Genomic DNA, 23,162 nt, shown 5'->3' with positions numbered 1-23,162 from the left:
TCATGTTGGAAAATGTGAACTTGTCCACTTTGGCAGGAAAATAGAAAAGCAGTATGTTATTTAAATGGGGAGAGATTGCAGAGGGATCTGGGTGTCCTGGTTACATAAATCACAAAACAGTAGCATGCAGGTACAGCATGTGATTAGCAAGGCAAATGGAATGATGTCATCTATTGCATGGAAATGGAGTATAAAATTAAGTATGTTTTGCTCCAGTTGTACAGGGCATTGATGAGTCCACATCTGGAGTATTGTGCACAGTTTTGGTCTCCATATTTAAGAAATGATAAAAATTAGACACAGTTCAGAGCAGGTACACTGATAGCTGGGATGGTGGGGTTATCTTATGAAGAAACGTTGGACAGGCTGGACCTCTATCCTTTAGAGTTGAAAGGTGATCTTATTGAAACATATAAAGATCCTGTGGAAACTTGACAGGGCGGATGCTAAAAGAAAGTTTCCCCTTGTAGGAGAGACTAGAACCAGAGGAAGATAGATTCTTGATTAACAAAGGATTCAAAGATTACCGGGGCTAGGTGGGAATGGTGTGTGGAGTTGATCCACAATCAGGTCGGCCATGATCCTAGTGAGTAGCGGAACAGGCTCAAGGGGCTGAATGACCTACTCCTGCTCCTAATTCGTATGTTCGTGATTAACTTAAAGGTCGGTTTGAGGACAGCCCAGAGCAGGGCAAGTTATCATCGAGATGGATGCAGCTTAGTCTCGGGTTTCAATTTATCTGGGCATTTGATGAGAGTTTTTAGTTGCAATTTGAAACTGGCGTGTGCAGTTTGCAGCTCACTGTGAGATGATAGCTAAAGTAAATGACAGTTAAATAGGCCTACACTGTAAGCAGAGTGAAAAAAGTAACTTCATCATTAACCGAGTGGAATGCAGATGAGGCTTAATCCTAGTTTGAATCTTGTGAGTGAATAGAAGCTGGAAGGTTGCTTAGTTTGAAGCTAATGGCAGAATCTACAGTGGTCCTCAGTGTCATTAGCGTTGGGTATTGTACTCTATGGATGAGAGAGTTGGACTCTGAAGAAAGAGGGTGAGAGGAAGAGAACAGCTTTTGAAATGTGGGTATGACAGAGGATGGTCAGAAAGGCCAGTGAGTGGGTTAGGTCAAGAGTAGTTCAGGAATCAAAAAGGTTGTTCAGTCCAGTTAGAGAGAGGAAGATAGTGAAGGATGAAGATTGGAAACGAAGACCTGGCAGCCATGTCCTGGCGGAGAAATTGAAGGTAAAAACAGAAGAAAAATGGGATGGGTGGTTAACATTGAGACAAGGACTGAGGGAGGATTAAAGAAAACCCAGAGAGAAGAAAGAGCCAATGACCTCACTAAGGCTATAGTGACAACGAATAAGCGGATTATAAAGGTTAACATTGCATTAGTTTTTTTGATTAGTATTTATGTCTGACTGCTACATTTTAGTGATCTTTATAACTGGACTCTCAATTCTCTCTGGACTACCAATTTTTCACCAATTAAAAAATACTCAAATCTATTCTTTTTTGGTCCAAAATGGATGATATCACACATACCTGGGTTGAAATTTATCCATCACAGGTTGCGCTCATTCACTTAATCTATGTCTCTTTGTAATTTTACTACCATCTACATTACCTACTATGCCACCAATGACCAAATTGGATTTTTGGCCCTCCATGCATTAATAAATAGCATCTCCTTCTTCTTAGCCAGTCCCTTGGGAGCCCACTCTAGTTTGATGCGTTCTAAGATGGCTGATAAGTCTAATGTGCAATTTATAGACTCTGCCACAGGTGGGACAGGTGGTGCTTGAAGGGTTGGGCAGATGAGGTGTGTAGAGGTTTGTTCACTCCCTCTAATCCCTCGATTTTGCCTCTGCATGTTCCTGACGAAGGCTCTTGATGTGCTCAGTGGCTTCCCAAATGCACCTTCTCCATTTTGGTCGGTCACAAGCCAGGGACTCCCAGGCGGGGTGTTTGACCCCTTCAGGGATACTTTCAGGATATCCCTCAAGTGTTTCCGCTGTCCTCCTGGGAGTCTCCTGCCGCGATCGAGTTCCAAGTAGACTAGTTGCTTCAGGAGTCTGGTGTCAGGCTAACGAACAACATGTCCTGCCCAGTGAAGCTGGTTTTGAGTGATTAGTGCCTCGATTTTGAGCACTTTAGCTTGTGAGAAGTTCTATTAATAAACAGTTGAGGGCTCAGCACAGATCCTTATGGAACACCACTTCCTTCCAATTTTAGTATATGCCCATCTTCTACTCTCTAAACAGGTTAATAATTTTTCTTCAATTCCATGCGGTTTAATATCAGCTAACAGTCTCTTATGTGGAACCTAATCAAATGTCTTCTGGAAGTCCATATAAATTACATCCATAGACATTCCACTGTCCACTTCTTTAGTTGCATCCTCAAAATAAATCAGTTAGGTTCATTAAACATGACCCATCCATTAGAAATTCATGTTGGCCCTAATCAGCTCAAATTTCTCTCAGCGCTCAGTCACTTTGATCTTAATTTTCGATTCAGATAACAACCCCAAAATCGATTAACAGGTCTAGCATTTCATTGTCTCTCTCTTGCAATTTTCTGAAATAATAGTTACATTTTACAAATCAGGAAGCAAATTCCTTATCAAGAGAATTTTACAGTTAAATTATCTAGCTTTAGTAAACAATAGTTAAACAAAAATAATGGTAATAATTAGCCAGTTCTGGAAGATAGCAGATTGATGAACTCAACTTCCCTAGCCTTAGAACACAACAGGTCGCTGTCAACACTGGACAATATTCAGCTAAAATTAAAGGGAAGGCCGAATAATTCAGGTTCACAACTGAAATGTGGTTGACTCTTAAATGCCCTCTGCACAAGGGAAATTAGGGATGGGCAATAAATGCTGGCCGAGCCAGTGATACCCACATCCCATGAACGATTAATAATAAAAAATGATCCAACAAAACGGTCCTGGGTTGGGACTACAATTTGCGCTGACTTTAAATGGAGGGTTGGGTGCTACGATGGGCGTCTGCAACCAGTGAACGAGTGAAGGAACGTTTCAGGGTTTCCCCTTGCGATTGCTATCCAGGGCCTCCTGCCAGACTGAGATGGGAGGGCGAGGGGGTTTGTACACATGCGCAGAACCATCAGGCCTCTGGGGCTATGGGTGAAGCACTGCCGACACCCATCTAGGTGCACACGTTCAGAATAACTCGGGTGTGTCAGCAGGAGGCTGCCGGCACCAATGGCACTATACCTCGCACAACTTCCAGGGTATGTGGGAGTTCGGCCATGGGGGTGATGGCAATTGGAGGAAGAATAAAAGGAGGAAACCTATAAACAAAAGCCACTAAATTTTAAGTTCTGAATCAGCACACATTTTTCCGATTAAAGACAAGTGCTCGACACGCCAACGTAGGAGGCTGCATCCAGGTTGGTATCCATGGTTTTATTTTTCTTATATCTTCCTCTATTCGATTTAAAATCAAAGCAATTTTAGTTCATAGACTCAGACCTTTACAGCACAGAAGGAGGCCATTCAGCCCATCGTATCTGCACCAATCAACAAAGATCTGTCAGGCCATTTTCCAGCGCTTGGCCCATAGCCCTGGAGCCTATGGCAACACAAGTGAATATCTAAATACTTCTTAAATGTTACAAGAGTTTCTGACTCAACCACCCTTTCAGGCAGTGAGTTCCAGATTCCCACCACCCTCTGGGTGAAAAAGTTTCTCCTCAACTCCCCTCTTAGCCTTCTACCTATTATCTTAAATTTATGCCCCCTGGTTATTGACCCCTCTACTGATGGAAAAAGTGCCTTCCTATCCATCCTATCTATGCCCCTCATAATCTTATACACCTCTATCAGGTCCCCTCTCAACCTTCATTGCTCCAAGGAAAACAACCCCAGTCTACTGCATTCGTTGCTCCCAATGCGGTTTCCTCTACATTGGACAGACAAACGCAGACTGGGTGACCGCTTTGCGGAACACCTTTGGTCTGTCCGCAAGCATGACCCAGACCTCCCTGTCGCTTACCATTTCAACACTCCACCCTGCTCTCATGCCCACATGTCTGTCCTTGACCTGCTGCATTGTTCCAGTGAAGCTCAACGCAAACTGGAGGAACAGCACCTCATCTTCCAACTAGGCACTTTACAGCCTTCCGGACTGAATATTGAGTTCAACAACTCCAGGTCACGAACTCTCTCCTCCATCCTCACCCCCTTTTTTCTAATAATTATTATATATTTTTTCTTTTCCCACCTACTGCTATTATTATTTTTAAAATTTATTTCCATCTATTGTTTTATCTCCACCTTTTAGCCTATTTCGATCCCTTCCCACCACCCCACCCCCACTAGGGCTATCTGTCACTTGCTCATCCTGCTTTCTACCCTTAATGTCACCATTAGCACATCCTTTAGCTAATATCACCACCGTCAACACCTCTTTGACCTTTTGTTTATGACATCTTTGGCAATCTCTCCTTTGCCTCCACCTATCACTGGCCCTCTATCCAGCTCTACCTGTCCCACCCCCCCTTAAACAGCTTATAGTTCACCACATTTCTATTTCTCTTTAGTTCTGATGAAGAACCAAACAGACTCGAAACGTTAACTCCGTCTTCCTCTCCACAGATGCTGTCAGACCTGGAGTTTTTTCAGCAATTTCTGTTTTTGTTGCAGTCTATCCAATCTTTCCTCATAGCTCAGACCCTCCAGCCCAGGCAGCATCCTGGTGAGTCTCCTCTGCACCCTCTCCAGTGCAATCACATCCTTCCTAGAATGTGGTGACCAGAACCGCATGCAGTACTCCAGCTGTGGCCTCACCAGTATTTTATACAGTTCCAGCATAACCTCCCCGCTCTTATATTCTATACCTCGGCTAATAAAGGCCAGTCCACAGATCCCATCTGCCTTCTTAACAACCTTATCCACCTGCTCTGCCACCTTCAGGGATCTGTGGATATGCACAGCAAGGTCCCTCTGATCTTCACTACTTTCCAGGGTCCTACCAGTCATAGTGTAATCCCTTGCCTTGTTAGCCCTCCCCAAGTACTTTACCTCACACTTTTCTGGGTTGAATTCCATTTGCCACTGCTCTGCCCACCTAACCAGTCCATTGATATCCTCCTGCAGTTTACGGCTATCCTCCTCACTATTTACCACCCTACCAATTTTCGTGTCATCTGCAAACTTCTTGATCATACCCTCTACATTTAAGCCCAAATCATCTATGTACACCACAAACAGCAAGGGCCCCTGCACCGAGCCCTACGGAACCCCACTGTAAAGAGACTTCCAGTCACAGAAACATCCCTCTGCCATCACCCTCTGCTTCGTGTCTCTCAGCCAATTTTGAATCCAACGTGCCACTTTGCCTTGGATCCCATGGGCTCTTACTTTCTTCAGTCTGCCAGGAGGCACCTTATCAAAAGCCTTGCTAAAGTCCATGAGGACCACGTCAAATGCATTAATCTCATCAACACTCCTAGTTACCTCCTCAAAAAATTCGATCAAATTTGTCAAACAGGACCTTCCCTTAACAAATCCATGCTGACTATCCCCAATTAATCTGTCTCTCCCCAAGTGCAGTTATATTCTGTCCCTCAGAGTTCTTTCTAGTAACTTACCTACCACCGAGGTTAGACTGACTGACCTGTAATTTCCTGGTCTATACCTTCCTCCCTTTTTTAATAATGGGACAATGTTAGCAGTCCTCCAGTCCTCTGGCACCTCACCTGTGGCCAGAGAAGATTTGAAAATTACTGTCAGGGCCCCTGATATCTCTTCCGTTGCCTCCCTCAAAAGCCTGGGATACAGCTCATCCAGGCTTGTGGATTTATCCACTTTTAAGGCCGCTATACCCTCCAGCACCTCCTCTCTCTCTTTATGTTAATTTCCTCTAATATTTCACAGTCCTCCACCCTGATGTCTATACCTGCATCGTCCTTTTCCATTGGGAAGACCGACGCAAAGTATTCATTGAGGACTGTACCCACGTCTTCTGGGTCCACACACACATTACCTCTACGGTCCCTAATTGGCCCTACTCTTTCCCTATTTATTCCCTTGTTCTTTATATATTTAAAAACCCCTTTGGGCTTTCCTTTATTCTACCCACCAGTGCTTTCTCATGCACTCTCTCAGCTTTCCTAATTTCCCTTCTAAGTTCCCCCTGCACGTTTTATACCCCTCTAGGGACTCTGTGTATGGAGCCCTCGGTATCTGCCAATTTTAGTTTCCGACAGGTGACTTACCTCGAGGAGGTGTCAATTCAATGTCATTTTTCTTACAGAATCCCACGGGAAAGATGCTACAGGAGGAAGCGTGATAACAGAACCAATCGGTGCCATCGGCTGCTTCACATCCATCAATTCCAATCATCAGATATCCATCCAGCAACACCTGTCATTCCACAAGAGACAAAAACAACGCATCACCTCTGCTGGTCTTGTGCAACTCTTGATGTCTGTCTCAAATTGCGCTGCTTACCTGACATCCGATTTTGCCCCAGCAGCCATTTTCTCCAATTAAATATTGGACTTGTTAGCAAAATTGAACCCAATAGGGTTAAAAGGGGCAGGGACTGCGTGGATACGAAATTGGTTAAGGGACAGAAAACAAAGCACAGTGGTGTTCAATTGTTTCTGTGTTTGATTATGAGAGGCTGTTTACTATCGATGCTCACACTGCTCGATTGGTTAAGTCTGGGTGTAGACTCAGGGAAAAGTAAACAAGCTGCAGAAACAGCTGGAAACCCAAGCTGAAGTGTGGAGCAGACATTTTACAGCACTGTGAATAAAACCTGTTACACACATGGAAACTTGTGTCATTTCTGCAAAGCCCCAAGATTTAAAATATACAACAAAGTATAATAGCTGTTTTTGGGTTGGAGGAAAGTGTACACTGGGTGTCCCCCAGGGTCACTATTTTTTTTAAATTTAGATGAATGACCTGCATTTGGATGCACCATAATTTCAGAGTTTGCAGATGAAATGAATCTCAAATGTAGTAAAGAGTGTGGAGGACAGTAACAGGCTTCAGGAGGACATGGGCGGACTGGTGAAATGGGCAGAGATCTTGCAGGTGAAATTTTATGCAGAGAAGTGATTCATTTTAGTAGGAAGAACAAGGAAAGGTAATGTAAACTAAAGGGTACAATTTTAAAGGGGATGCAGGAACAGAGAGACCTGGCAGCCACACACACATACACTTTTGAAGGTCGCAGGGCAAGTCAAGAAGGCTGTTAATAAGACATCCAGCATCCTTGGAGACATAGAGACAGAGAGTACAAAAGTAATGTTAAATGTTAAAAAATACTGGTCAGTTCCCAGCTGGAGTATTGTGGCCGGTTCCCAGCTGGAGTATTGTGGCCGGTTCAGGGTACCACACTTTAGGAAGGCTGTCGAGGCTTTGGAGAGAGTGTAGAGATTTAATCGAGGGAACGAGGGGGGGTAACAACATGCCAACAAGAAATTGGAACGGAGCAGGTCATTCTGCCCTCCACCACTTCCAAACTGGGTCTACTACATATACTATCGACAGGGTGAACTGCAGTAACTTAAAGATTACTCCCTCCCTATAAACCACAAACAAAAAAGACAAGAGCAGCAATGTTGTAGAAAAAAACCACCCTGACTTGCACACATCTCTCTGTTCCTTCATTATCACTGGGTCAATATCCTGCTAATTCCTTATCCAATCTTTTTTGGAAGCACCATCCTTCAACATTTCTTCAGCAGCACCTTCCAAATCCACGACCACTACCATCTAGAAGGACAAGGGCAGCAGACATATGGGAACACCACCACCTGGAGGTTCCCCTCCAAGCCACTCACCATCCTGACTTGGAAATATATCACCGTTCCTTCACTGTCGCTGGGTCAAAATCCTGGAACTCCCTCCCTAACAGCACTGTGGGTGTAGCTACACTACATGGACTGCAGCGGTTCAAGAAGGCAGCTCACCCCCACCTTCTCAAGGGTAACTAGGGATGGGCAATAAATGCTGGCCCAGCCAGCAAAGCCCACATCCCGTGAACAAGTTAAAAACCAAGGACTGCAGCAGTTCATGAAGGCCCAGTAACCTCCTTGCATGGCAACCAGAGATAGGCAAAGAAATGCAGCAACAACACCCACATCCCATGAACAAATGATGAAACTAAAACCATCTGCACTTTAAAAATACACCTTATCATGAAAAATCTCTCAAACAGCCACTCCCACCACCAGCATGACTTGCAGGTACATTACACTTATTCAACAACTTGTCCAGCATCAAGGTGCTAATCACTCAAGATCAGCTCCCCACTGGACAGGACGTGTTGCTCAGATACCCGACTCCCAAAGCAGATGCCTACTCCGAACTCGGGCGTGGAATGAGGCTCCCAGGAGGACAGCGGCAATACTTTAGGAATGTCCTGAAAGCATCGCTGAAGAGGTCAAACAGCCCCACCAACTCATGGGAGTACCCGGGTTGTGCCCAAGAAGGTTCATTCGGGAAAGCACCAAACTCCATCAAGAGACTTCGTCAGGGACGTGCGGAGGTGAAGTCAGGGTGGCACAAACCTCCGAACAACCCATCTACCCAACCCTTCAAGCACCACCTGCCCCGCATGCGGCAGACTCCGCAGATCACTCATTGGACCTATCAGCCACCTCTAAACCCACTGAACCCAAATGGAAGCAAGTCATCCTCGATCCCAGGGGAATGCCTGAGAAGATTCAACAACACCTGTATGGTGCTGGATAGAGACTTTGGTCTGAGATCAACTCCTCAGATGGAAGTCCAGCTCACAACTTTCTCATCGGAGGAAATAGAGTTCCCAGAAGTTGTAACAAATCAAAACACTGATGCAGATGGAGTTTCTTATCCGTATCCATCTTGAAAACTGCTTCCAAGGTGATTTCGTTTATTTTGGGAGTTAAGCGACCTGACATCAGTAACTCATTATGCCTAAATCCCAATTCTAGGATTGGCTTATCCCAATCTCAGTCACTCTGCCTGAGGAAGTAGTGATCCGAAGCAAGGCATTCCTACACAAGGCTGTAGAGAAACATCAGTGGAAAAGTGAGAAAAGGTCATCTTGGTGGTACAGAAATTGAATATTGCTGAAAAAAAGAGACATGTTGAAGCTTTTCGTCTTGCACTCATCAGGACACCCGCAAGAATACCGATATAAAGGGGAAAAAACAACAATTTATACTGTATGTGAAGAGAGTTACCTGGTCTGGCCTACAGGTGACTCCAGACCCACAGCAATGTGGTTGACTCTTAACTGCCCTCTGAAATGGCTGAGCAAGCCACTCAGCTCAAGTTCAAACTGGGATGGGCAACAAATGCTGGCTTTGCCCGTGATGTCCACTTCCCATGAAAGAATAAAGAAATAAAGAAACCCTAGCGGAGGGAAAAATTACAGCTGGAAGAGGAGAAAGCGCTGCCTGGATAAAAAATGGAATGAGATATGGAAAGGTAAGAGGAAAAGATTTCAAAATTGGATAGCGGTATACAAAAATCATAAAGGGTCCGGACAGAGTAGATAGGAAAAACTGTTCCCATTGGTGGAAGGATCGAGGACGAGAGGGAATAGATTTAAGGTAATTGGCAAAAGAAGCAATGGTGGCATGAGGAGAAACCTTTTCACGCAGTGAGTGATTAAGGTCTAGAACGTGCTGCCTGAGAGTGAGGTGGAGGTAGCTTCAATCGAGGTGTTTAAGAGGGAATTGGATTATTATCTGAAAAGGAAGAACGTGCAGGATTACGGGGAGAAGGCAGGGGAATGGCATTAGCTAAACTGCTCCTTCAGAGGGCCAACACTGACTCAATGGGCCAAATGGTCTCCTTCTATGCTGTAATCATCCTGTGACTCTGAAAATAAATGCTGCGATTTCAGTTGTACATCTTAAATCAAATAAGCCAATACATTCAATGATGTCACCATGGTTTAAAATTAAATTTTTTTTAAAAAAGGGATAAAAGGCAAGGTATAGCTAATCTCATTTATAAAGAAATCTTATAGATTAAATCTCCCTGAGAATTGTTTAACCTCACAGATCAACGTGATGCAAATCATTCAGGAAAGTAATTTTCTGCCCCCGCTCTCGTCTTTTCTCTAACATAAAAACAAAAATACTGCAGATGCTGGAAATTTGAAATAAAAGCAGAAAACGATGGGATTATTTCAGGCTGGTCAGGCAACATCGGTGGAGAGAGAAACAGGAGTTGGCTTGACCTGCTGAGAATTTCCAGCATTTTCTGCTTTTATCTCATCTTATCTGCTCTCTCTTGCAGGAAGATGTCAAATTATATTGGCAAGTTCTCCGCCACTGCTGCTCTCCAGTGCCTCACCTACATGGGCCATAGCTCACGTGAGCTTAGATCAGGTCTTCCCAAACTGTGGGTCACGGTGGTGTCTGTTAATGGTTTGCTAATCCTATTGTTAGGTTACATAGGCTGAAGCCATTGTTTAAGAAGCACCTTGAGCACAGAAATAGGAGACAGCCGGGTCAACTGGGTGAGCAGAGAGCTATGAGACTGAACAAAGCCAATAAACTCTCTCAGTAAAGAAAAGCTCTGTCTTGATTTTCACTTCACCAACTGGCTTGGAGGCCCCGTTAAATCCTCATTTTTACCCCTCCATTGGTAGGCAAGGCCGAATAGATAGGCCTTTGAGCCTGACAACTGGCTTGAGTTTTTTTTCAAAACCCCTGCAGTCAAACAGTTCCCCCCCACCCCACCCAATGTAGAATTTCACCCCCTCTCCTGACCACCATGCTCAGGAGCTATTCCTCCCCCACCCCACCCCACCGCCACCGGCCGATTAGCAGCTGAAGCTACACTACCGCAACCCCAGTCCGGGGTCACACCAAGTACGAGGCATCAAAATGGGGGTCACACCAGGAACAAGCTTGGGAAGTATTGGTTTAAATAGTGGACGCCAGTCAGCTATCTGAACATGGAGACCGTCACAGCCAAAATGAACTCTGACCTCTCGGACCTCGGCCTGTTATGGTCTTCCTCATGTTTCTACTTGACACTTTACAGCCTTCTAGACTCAACATTGAGTTCAGCAATTTTACCACGTCCTCTGCTCAATGTTGTGCCAAGCCTTTTGTGCTGGTTGAGTGTTCTCTCGTTTCCCTCTTAATCCCTTTACTTTGCATTAGGGTGGCTGCCATCCTGCCATTCACACCTCATCTAGGCACATCTTCTGTTTCTTTACTTGTCCCATTTCCACTCCCTTTGGTTTTTGTACCATGAAACATTTTGTTATTTAATCTCTGCTGCCCTCCACCCCATCACGGAAGTTCAGTTTAGGTTTTCTTCCCGCCCCATCCCCGGCTTCACTTGCTCACCTATTACATTTCTAACTTTTCCCAGTTGTAATGAAACATCACAGACATGAAACTTTAACTCTGTTCCTCTCCTCAGCCGCTGCCTGACCTGCTGTGCATTTATAGCATTTTCTCTTTTTACTACAGCCAAAATGAATCATATTTTATGACTAATCATGTCACTTCTAGCAGGAGCCACTGGGTATAACAGTGACGGTGTTGTAGTGGTAATGTGACTAGACTGGTAAACTAGGCACTCAGACTAATGCTCTGGGGAGCATGGGTTCAAATCCCACCATGACAACTAGGGAATTTAAATTCAACTACTAAATGTGGAATTATATAGCATACCTCAGGGACCACTATCATCAGTTGTTGTAAAAGGTGCCCTTTTGGGGAAGGAAATCTGCCATCCTTACCCAGCCTGGCCTACATGCGACTCCAGACCCACAACAACTGGGTTGACTCGACTGCCCTCTGATATGGCCTAGCAAGCCACTCGGTTTAAGAGCAATTAGGGATGGGCAACAAACGCTGGCCCTGCCAGAGACACCCACATCCCACGAAGGAATTTTTAACACCCTACATTTATGTAGCACCTCTGACGTAGTAAAAATGTCCCAATTATCAGACGGAATTTGACAGTTTTCTCCCCTCCCAAACCCAGGAGCACCAAGACCAATGGTATAGTCTGAACTGCTAACTTGAAGATTTACTAACTCTAGAGTAGATTAAGGATGAAAGCTGGTTCTATCTGCAAGTACTCTGTGCTAAATTCACTTCCCCTATATTAGGTAAAGGACAAATCCATAGCCAGTCTCTTCCTTAACACAGGTTTATTCACAAAACCACAGAGCGTAGGCACAGACTTCCCTTTTCCTCCTCTTACACCAGTGTAAACCAGTTCTTATGCACTTGAGAATAATTCCCTAATCTTTCCCAATTAGTAACAGCTGCTCTCAATTATAAAACTAAAGCACGCACTTCATTGGAAGAAGATTCGAACATTAACACACTGGGCTGAAATGTACACCTCAGCACCATACTGGGTACTGGAGTTAACCACTAAGTCACGAGGAGAGCTACAAACTCGAAGAGTTCAGGTGTCAGCTGTGGCTCAGTTCATAGCACCCTCGCCTTTGAATCAGAGGGTTGTGGGTTCATGTCCCACTCCCGGAAACCAAGAACTGTGATTGTACTCGAAAGAGTTGCAATCTGTGACTGTTGATAACTCGAAAGAGTGTCCTCTTTACCTCCCCGTCTCCAGTTGCAGACTGCTTTCCACTCACTATTTGCCTTAAACTGGGAAGAATGAAGGTCCAATCTGGATTTTAGGTCCAAGTAGCAAACAGAGCACTGACATAGTGATAATTTCCATTCCAGCTATGTGGTTCTCCTCCTGAAAACCAAGCCATCCAAGCAGTGCCCGGTGACATCCGATGTGTACAGGCGCAGGCAAGTATACAGGCGCAAGTACTTTCTATAGAACGCCAGTGCCAAATAACCAAAAATAAAAATTCTCCTTACCTTTCGGACGCTGGCAACACAAATTGTGGATAAATTCAGTGGATCAATGGCCTCCAGTTTCATCCCCTCTTCAAACCAATCATCATTAGCATAAACTGCTCGCACCTAGGGATCGGAAGGGTTAAGTTTGGCAAACATTCATTTCTTGCAAAAAAAGAAACAGAGTAAGGAATGCGCCAGAACAGAATATGTTTGAAACACTCCGCACATCTGTCAATATCAGATAGGGAGAAGAAGAAATGGGTTAACGTTTCAGACAGTTCCGACAATAGGTCCACCCCTGTCATGTTAACTCGTCATGTTAACTGGCCTGCCGAGTGTTTCCAACACTTAGTCACCTAGTTTTTCCACTAAGCCAACCTCTACACTACATCCACTTATATATCAGCCTTGGCTCAGTGATCACACTCGACAAGTCATTGTACGTTAATTGTCAATTACTTCTGCTGATCGCCTGCTGTTTTTGTGAATGCATTCAACAGAGACTCAGAAACATTAGAACTGGCTTCTAACTCGGATCGACAGAGTCAACAGCCTCAACACAGATATTTTTTGCCTAGCGCTCTGGCACATTAATAAATAGGTTTCATGAAGGAAATTTGGAAGAACATTTAAAAAAGGAGCATGAGAAAGATTTATATTACTCTTACAATCCTGCCTCAGTCGTTTAGGGGTTAAATTAAGTGTGGGGGCAGTGCTGAACTTTCTAAACCAGGAACCCAAATTTGATTTTGATTTGTTTCAAGTTGGTTGACCTCGATTCGGGCTGTCATGGAGGACGTGGTGGCAGTACTGGTAATGTCACTGGACCAGTAATCCAGAGGCCCAGGCTAATGTGCTCTGGGGGACATGGGTTCAAATCCCACCACGGCAGCTGGTGGAATTTAAATTCAGTTAATAAATATACATAGCCAGCGTCAGAAACGGTGACCATGACAACGATCATCGATTGTTGTAAAAACCCATCTGGTTCACTAATGCCCTTTAGGGAAGGAAATCTGCCGTCCTTACCTGGTCTGGCCTACATGTGACTCCAGACCCACAGCAGTATGTTGACTCTTAACTGCCCCCTGAAATGGCCCAGCAAGCCACTCAGTTCACGGACAACAAAGGATGGTTCATGCCGAAATCAACGATCTCAGCATAGACGAGGGTATCAAGGTTGGGATATTCCTGATTGAAATATGGCTCGGCATGCATGGGTGATGTCACTGGGCTAGCAATCCAGTGGCCCAGGCTAATGCTCAGGGGACACGAGTTCAAATCCCACCACAGCAACTGGTGGAATTTAAATTCAATGAATAAAAATCTGGAATATAAAGCTAGTCTCAGTAATAGTGACCATGAAGCTAAAACCCATCTGGTTCACTAATGCCCTTCAGGGAAGGGAATCTGCTGTCCTTACCTGGTCTGGCCTACATGTGACTCCAGACCCCACAGCAATGTGGTTGACTCTTAACTGCCCCCTGAAATGGGCCCGCCAGCCACTCAGCTCCGGGGCAATTAGGGATGGGCAACAAATGCTGACCTTGCCAGCGACGCCCATGTCCCATCAGAAGAATTTAAAAAAGGGATGGTCATTGAAGGCTGACATTGCTATATCGCCAGAATGAAGAAAAATGCTAAATGTTGTCCCTTACCTTTTTGAAGAGATGGGGTACAGCGTCACAATAGATTTTCCTGAACGTTGGGTGTGAGCTTAAGTCTGCTCTGGTCGCTCCTTCTCAGAAACAATGAATAAAATGTTAGTTGTAACCATTGGAAACCCATCGGTTACAGGGTTTAATCCCCATCTCACAAACATCATCCAGTTTTCTCCCACTCACTATGAGAAGTTCACAATTCAAAATGGTTAAATTCAAAGCTCCCATCATTCTCTTTAAAACTTGAATTCAGGTTTGTCTTCACAAAGTGTTCCACAGCCTCACGCACTCGATCCACTCTTCTGTCTGTTTTTGCGTTATTCATTCATGGGGTATGGGCATCGCTGGCCTGGTCAGCATTTGTTGCCCATCCCTAATTGCCCTTGAGAATGGGGTTGATGTCATCCATGAATAATTTTATTTCTGTCCACAGGGTGTGCGTGCTGTTGACAAGGCCAACAATTATTGCCCATCTCTAACTGCCCTCAAGAAGATGGTGGTGAGATGTCTTCCTGTGTACAACTGAGTGGCTTGTTAGGGCATTTCAGAGGGCAGTTAAGAGCCAGCCACATTGCTGTGGGTCTGGAGTTACATGTAGGTCAGACCAGGTAAGGGCAGCAGATTTCCTTCCCTAAAGGACATTAGTGAACCAGATGGGTTTTTATGACAATCAATGTTAGTTTCATGGTCACCATTACCGAGTACATAAATTAATTTTTAACAATCCGGAATTGAAAGCCAGTTTCAGTAATGGTGACCATGAAACTATCACTGATTGTTGTAAAAACCCATCTGGTTCACTAATGTCCTTTAAGAAAGGAAATCTGCAGTCGTTACCTGGTCTGGCCAACATGTGACTCCAGACCCACAGCAATGTGGTTGACTCTTAACTGCCCCCTGAAATGGCTGAGCAAGCCACTCTGTTCAAGGGCAATTAGGGATGGGCAACAAATGCTGGCCTTGCCAGTGATGCCCACATCCCATGGAAGAATAAAAAACTGGGTGAGGAGAGAGGAGGGTGACAGGGTTTTAAGGTATGAAAACCTAAGGTTTATCAGCGTGTTAGAGTTCAACATGTTAATTGTAACTGGCACCAGAGAGCATCATGTATCATTATTTGGAACAAGTAGAAACGTAGCATTAGGAGACTGTTCAGCCACTAAAGCCTGTTCCATCATTAGATCATGGCTGATTTGCACCTTAATTCCATCTGCCCACCTCAGTTCCATTTCCCTAATATCCTTGGCTCAACAAAAATCTATCAATCTCGGTTATACAATTTCCAAGTGACCCTCGGCCTCAACAGCTTTTTTGGGGAGTGAGTTTCAGATTTCCATTACCCTCTGAGTGAAGACATACTTCCTGACATCACCCCCGAACTGCCTGGCTCCAATTTTAAGGTTATGCCCCTCAGTCTGGACCCCACCCCTCTCCAACCACCAGAGGAAATAGTTTCTCTCCATTCACCGATCAAATCCTTTAACCACCATGAACACCTCAAATTGAACGCCTTGTAATTTTCTATGTTGAAGAGAGTGCTCAAGTCGCACTTACAAAAATAAAAGTATAAGCTTTCAAGTTGCTCACCTGTGCATTTCAGTTTGTGACCCACCCGTTTGGACCATCCCACTGAGTGGATGAGAGGGCTCCACATGTGGCACCAGAAATCATCATCTTCCTCACAATCTTCATACAGGAGCCTCAGGCGGCCACCGATCACAGTGTCCACCACCGCGGTCCTCGTACGCGAAATCTGCGTCTTATCAACAACTTCCACCCGCATTCCTGGTTGGAAGGAGTATTTCATACTCTCCACCATCTAGGCGAGAAAAAACAAAAATAAGAGAAAATGTTTCTTCTCAAACATAAGCATCAGCTCAACAAGGGACAGAGAAAAAAATGATTTCTTCCTTCCCTACCAACCTTTTGAAAAAGCTGTCTCTTGCAGATTCCACAAGCACTCAGTACATTTTTCCAGGACCTTAATTCATATGTGAGTTTAAAGAGTGAATGTTGGCAGGCCATTCAACTGTCAAGGGTCTTACAACCAAACCATCTGCGGAGAGGAACACAGTTAACGTTTTGAGTCCGTATGACTCTTCAACAGTTCTGATGAAGAGTCATACGGACTCGAAACGTTAACTGTGTTCCTCTCCGCAGATGCTGTCAGACCTGCTGAGTTTTTCCAGGTATTTTTGTTTTTGTTTTGGATTTCCAGCATCCGCAGTTTTTTTGCTTTTACCACAATCTATCCTCATTTGGTTTTACTTTCCAGCAGTGCTCATTTGACAGGGACAGCCTCCCTCCTCTCCTCCCCAGCTTAACTTTCTCCTCCACCACACCCCAAATGGCTGTGGTTGTCGGAGGTCGATCATCTCAGTCCCAGGACATCACTGCAGGAGTTCCTCAGGGTAGTGTGTCCGAGGCCCAACCATCTTCAGCTGCCTCATCAATGATCTTCCCCTCCATCATAAGGTCACAAGCGGGGATGTTCACGGATGATTGCACAATGTTCAGCACCATCTGTGACTCCGCACATACTGAAGCAGTCCGCATGCAGCAAGGCCTGGACAACATTCAGCCTTGGGCTGACATTATGATGCGGTCGGTGGTATGTGCCAGGCTGACCAAATTCCAAAAGGAAACTTGGCCGCGCTATCACAACAGTTTGGCAATTTGTATTTATTACGATAAGGTTTGCACACTGAAGGCAAAAATAATGGGTCCACTAGCACCTTTAGAGATTTTAAAGATTAAATTAAAACATTTATTAAGAAAAGAAAATGTAAACACATGTCTACAGTTACACAGTTACATTTAGTTTTATAACAGTCGTCACCAGATTTCCACTTAACTAAACTCCCAACTGCACACCCCTTTCAGGCAACACTCCAAATAGATTCTTAATCTATAAAACATCTGGCAGTATTACAAGCACCCACTGTTGCTGTAAGGGAGGTATCTTGCAGCGTCTTTCTCCCTCTCACTCGACAATGGAATTCCAAAGCTTTTAACAAAACCTTGCTTTCTGGATCAGTAAGTTTCTGCAGGGTGGTTAGAGGGTTTTTCTCACAGTGCACCTTTCCACGTCTCACACAACCACTCCCCAGAGTTTTCCATCTTTCTTTAAATAAATGTTCTCCCTTTTGATCTGTAAATCCCATTGTTTCAACCTTTCTTTGGGAGTTAGGAGCTCCCTTCCTAACAGCACTGTGGGTGTACCTACACCACATGGACTGCAGCGGTTCAAGGAGGCAGCTCACCACCACCTTCTCAGGGTAACTAGGGATGGACAATAAATGCTGGCCCAGCCAGTGATGCCCGCATCCCATGAATGAATAAAAAGAAAGTTACTTTTCTCAGAATACAAAAATCTTCCATGTTGTCATTCGGGCCAGTACTTTCAGGAAATATAAACTTAATAACTTATTTCTCTTGCCAGTTGTAGACATCTTATCATTGTCCCTTTGAAAATCAAACAACCTCTCAACTTATCTAAAAATCAAATTCCATTCACACTGTATCTGCTGAGGCTTCATCTTAGCTCACCATCTCCGCTTAAAATACCTGTTTATACCTGACCCCTTTTGATGATTCAAACCTTGCAATCTGACTATCTGTAGTTTAATTAAACTAGACATACACACACAAACATACACACAGACAACACAGCCCCCACAAGCCTGCTTTAAAGTATCCCACAGAGATATTGAGGGGAAATTATATTTCCTTTACACTGATAAGTTGCAAGTAACATTTATGCCACACAAGTGCCAGACAAAGACCATCTTCAACAAGAGAGAATCTAACCATCTCCCCTTGACATTCAATGGCATTACCATCACTGAATCGCCCACTATCAACATCCTGGGAGTTACCACTGATCAGAAACTGAACTGGACCATCCATATAAATACTGTGGCTACAAGAGCAGGTCAGAGGCTGGGAAATCTGCGCAGAGTAACTCACCTCCGGACTCCCCAAAGCCTGTCCACCATCTACAAGGCACAAGTCAGGAGTGTGATGGAATCATCTCCCTTTGCCTGGAGTGTGATGGAATCATCTCCCTTTGCCTGGATGAGTGCACCTCCAGCAACACTCAAGAAGCTCGACACCGTCCAGGACAAAGCAACCTGCTTGACTGGCATTCCATCCACCAAATTCAACATTCAGCCCCTCCACCACCAACACACAGTGGCAGCAGTGTGCACATCTACAAGTTATACTGAAGTAACTCACCAAGGCTCCTTTGACAGCACCTTCCAAACCCATGACTTCTACCACCTAGAAGGACAAGGGCAGCAGGCTCATGGGAACACCATCACCTGCAAGTTCCCCTCCAAGTCACTCACCACCCTGACTTGGAAATATATTGCCGTTCCTTCACTGTCGCTGGGTCAAAATCCTGGAACTCCCTCCCTAACAGCACTGTGGATGTACCTACACCACATGGACTGCAGCGGTTCAAGAAGGCAGCTCACCACCACCTTCTCAAGGGCAACTAGGGATGGACAATAAATGCTGGCCCAGCCAGCAAAGCCCACATCCCGTGAATAAATAAAAAAAGGACACAGGGCATTAAGGATAATTCTAGCACTCTAACCGTTGCTGATATCATCCAACCCAGCACAGGACAATGATCAAAGTTTGTCATCTTCCTGGTCTGCAGCACACTAATTTTTTTAAAAATCCACATTTTAAAATAATTCAGTTTTTGGGGCTGGAATGTGCTCCTGCCAAGCAACCAAAGATGGTTCTCTTCCAGCTGTATGAATAACTCTGCCTCCTACATATCCTAATGCCTCAACATTTCTTCTTGGCCCTCGATTCATATCCAATATTCTTTCACCCCCTTTCAGTCCTTTCCTGCCCCACAACCACTTCACCCACATCAAAATTGGGCCGGATTCTTTTTTTTAAATCCCACAAGGACCTTTTCCCTTGGAACTGAGGAGGCTGAGGGGCGACCTGATTGAGGTGTAGAAGATCATGAGGAGCCTAGATAGAGTAGACAGAGATGCTCTGTTTCCCATAGTGGAGGGGTCAATTAGCAGGGGGCACAGGTTGAAGGTGATTGGTAGAAGGATTAGAGGGGACAGAAGGACAAATCTCTTCACCCAGAGGCTGGTGGGTGCCTGGAATTCGCTGCCTGGTTTGGTGTTGGAGGCAGAAACCCTCAACTCATTTAAAAGGTACCTGGATCTGCACCTAAACTGCTGTAACCTGCAAGGCTACAGACCAGGTGCTGGAAGGTGGGGTTAAAATGGGCAGATAGTTTTTAAAATCTTATCTTTCTCAGTCACGATGGGCTGAATGGCCTCTTTCTGTGCCGTAACTTTTCGATCATTCTTTCCGCAACAATTTCCAACAGCTTTGGATGGATAAAATGAGTAGACTCGCCCTCCCAGCAGAAGCTGGGTCCTTCATCAGTAACGGTGCCGAGATCAGAAATCTCCCACCAACACAACCCGGGAGTAACAACATTTCCAGCCTGTGATCAAATCGTTAAAAGAAGGGACAAAAGACACCACGCTGGTAAACCAGCCTCCTCATGCATGGGGAGGATCTATGTATTTCAGGAGATCATCTCAAACACTATCAACAACCTCAGCGTAGGCGAGGGTCTCAAGGTTGGGATATTCCTGATTGAAATAAGTCTTGGCCACAGCATTGTGCCAATGTGCAAAGGACGATAGGGAGATGTCGGCGTAGTGGTGGTGTCGCTGGACTAGCAATCCAGAGGCCCTGGCTAATGCTCAGGGGACATGGGTTCAAATTCAATGAATATAAAATCTGCAATGTAAAGCTAGTCTCAGTAATGGTGACCATGAAACTATCATCTGGTTCACTAATGTCCTTTAGGGAAGGAAATCTGCCGTCCTTACCTGGTCTGGCCGACATGTGACTCCAGACCCACAGCAAATGTGGTTGGCTTTTAACTGCCCCCTGAAATGGCCAAGCAGTTCAAGGGTAATTCAACAAACGCTGGCCTTGCCAGCAACACCCACATCCCATAAAAGAATACATTTTAAAGAATGTAGAGCTCAGACATTTTCATCTGGATGTCATCCGACTAACTCCATAAAGCCGTAAAGTAGTACCCCTCCCCCTCCGAGCGAGAGTGGCTCCCATACCTTATAATGGAAATCAACCGGTAGGGTCTTAGATCCAATTAGTTTCTTTAACAGATAGGTTCTCCAGTCGGGGGTCTTGTTCCGAACAGCTGCACAGAGAGCATCACAAGTTAACAATGGAATGCCTTGACACCAAGCCCTGAACACAATATTATGCAGTCTGTCTCCACTCAATGTTAGCTTGTCCATGATGGAGACTGGCAGATTGAACAAAATGCTAAATAAATTTGCCACGGCCAGATCAGAAGTTTGCAGTGCTGGCTGTGAGGAGAATGACCAGCCACATTCTGCACGACAACTTTAATGCAGCTCAGAGAATGAAGTGTGGGGACTGCTCCAGAACCACTTACACATGCAGCAAAAAAAAACTAACAGGCTGCTAAAATTAATTTTACTCATTATTCCAACAATCTGTAATAAAACAATACAAAGAGCCCAGTTAAAATTGGTCAAATTTGCAGACTCTAACAGGGCTGTTTAAGGATATAAGAAATAGGAGCAAGAGTAGGAGCCTCCTCTTCCAGGTACTGTGCCCTAAGTGGATGTTGGTGACCATGGACATCCATTGGATTGGTTCATGATTACACTTGGCAAAGTACTGCAGTGGTTTTCTGTTGCCTTCTGCAGTATGGCTGACCAGGAAACTCTCCTGCTCTTACCACCCGCCATCAGGCGTATTGGAAGATTTACAGGCTGATAACCAGCCTGTTTGGCCAAGTTATGAACACACATCAAGTCCTGAAGTGGGACTTGAACCCAAAGCTTTTGGCCCAGAGGTAGGGATACTACCCACTGCGTCTCAAGACCTCCAACCCCTCAAGCCTGCTTCTCCATTTAATAAGACCAAGGCTGATCTTTGACCTCAACTCCACTTCCCATCCTGTTCCCATATCCCTCGATTCCCTTGGTATCCAAAAATCTATCAATCTCGGCCTTGAATACATTCATCGAAAGACCATCCACAGCCCTTTCGGTTAGATTCCAAAATTTCACAACCCTCTTGAGTGAAGAAATCTCATGTCCTAATTGGCCACCCCCTTATCCTAAGGCTATTCCTCCAGTTCTGACTGTAAACATCAGAGTATACAGGGCCATTCAATTCAACCTCTCTTCATGAGACATACCAGGAATCAACCTAATGAACCTTCCTTGTGTGGCCTCCAAGGCCAGTATATCCTTCCTTGGGTACGTAGACCAAAACTGCGCTCAATTCTCCAGGTGTCTCTCAGCAAAGCCCCCTATAATTGCAGCATGACTCCCTTACTTTTAAGTGCCAACCTACTAGCGATAATGATTAACATTTGCCTTCCTAGTTGCTTGCTGTAACTGTGCATTTACTTTCCATAATTCATGTACAAGGACCTCATCACCACCTCTCTCAACCCCTCGACAGTCTCCAATTCGGCCAACTGCTTATCCGACATCCAGTACTGCTGTCAGATTTGACCCAGAGATGAGCTTCCAATCACATATCCACGCTATCACCAAGATCGCCTATTTTCATCTCCATAACATAGCCCCACACCACCCTGCCTCAGCTCATTGGCTGCTGAAACCCTCATTCATGCCTTTGCTATCTCAATATTTGACCATTCCAAAGTTTACCTGATTGATCTTCCAATTGGTAAATCTGGCTCCCCAGCCAGATGGTGAACTATTAAACTAGACACAAATCCTTTTCTTGATAGTTGCATTACAATATGTCTACTTCCTACCCACTTACTCAGTGTCCCAGCAGTCTCTCTTTATAAATGCTTTAAGTGCTTAATTAAATAATGCCCTCCACCTGTGTATAACAATATATTTAACGTACCATTAACACCAAATTCTACCTACTGTAAATCTGAGGTCATCCAAAACTCTGCTACTTATGTCCTTACTCACATTGTCCTATTCACCCACCACCCGTGTTCGCCGATCTACATTGGCTCCTGGTTAAGTAACCCCTCAATTTTAAACTCCTAGCCTTGATTTCAAAATCCCTCCACAGCCTCAACCCTCGGTATCCTCTGTCATCTTCTCCATTTCCTTCAACTCGACAGACATCTTCAAATCTAGCCTCTGGAACGTTCAACCATTTCACTACTTGCAATCGTATCTTCAGCTACCAAGTCATCACTAGAATTCCCTCCCTAAACCTTCCAGCACATTACTGCTCTCTCTTCCTTTCAGGTGCTCCTTAAGACTTGGCTCTTTGACCAAATTACTTATCAGCTGCCCCAATATCTCCTTCCCTGCCTCGGTGTTTGAGAACGCCTTGGGCCGTTTTACTATTTGGAAGGGGTTATAGAAATGCACGTTGTTGTTGAGTTGTGACATTACACTGCACTAACAAAAACTTGTAGTTGGCGCTCCAAGAACTTACTCTGAGGAGGAACGAGAGGTTTGCTAAATGTTGCGCACCAGCCAATTGGATGGATATCTGCAGTTCCCAGGTTATACCAAAAGTCCTGTCGCGAGTTATTTTCAAATCCTTCATATCTCAGCAATGCCTTGTAACCTACAGAAGAAATAAGCAAAAAAACTTCTTTTT

General features: G+C 44.7%; 1 protein-coding gene across 4 annotated transcripts in view; it reads right to left on the bottom strand.

The window, feature by feature from the left end:
• The window catches only part of LOC144669555 (lethal(3)malignant brain tumor-like protein 2), a 92,135-nt gene that overhangs the window by 36,582 nt on the left and 32,391 nt on the right, over positions 1-23,162 (bottom strand). For all 4 annotated transcript variants that reach the window (XM_078532042.1, XM_078532041.1, XM_078532043.1 and 1 more), the window contains 6 exons: positions 22,995-23,129; positions 20,630-20,718; positions 16,083-16,314; positions 14,493-14,572; positions 12,853-12,957; positions 6,250-6,397 (listed from right to left, as the gene is read on the bottom strand). In XM_078532042.1, coding sequence (XP_078388168.1) covers positions 6,250-6,397; positions 12,853-12,957; positions 14,493-14,572; positions 16,083-16,314; positions 20,630-20,718; positions 22,995-23,129 — 789 coding nt within the window. The remainder of the gene's footprint in view (positions 1-6,249; positions 6,398-12,852; positions 12,958-14,492; positions 14,573-16,082; positions 16,315-20,629; positions 20,719-22,994; positions 23,130-23,162) is intronic.

This window comes from Cetorhinus maximus, chromosome 29, assembly GCF_964194155.1.
Source record: "Cetorhinus maximus chromosome 29, sCetMax3.hap1.1, whole genome shotgun sequence".
Taxonomy (NCBI): domain Eukaryota; kingdom Metazoa; phylum Chordata; class Chondrichthyes; order Lamniformes; family Cetorhinidae; genus Cetorhinus; species Cetorhinus maximus.
The sequence above is the reverse complement of the archived record's forward strand: the minus strand, read 5'-3'. Positions and strand labels throughout refer to the sequence as shown.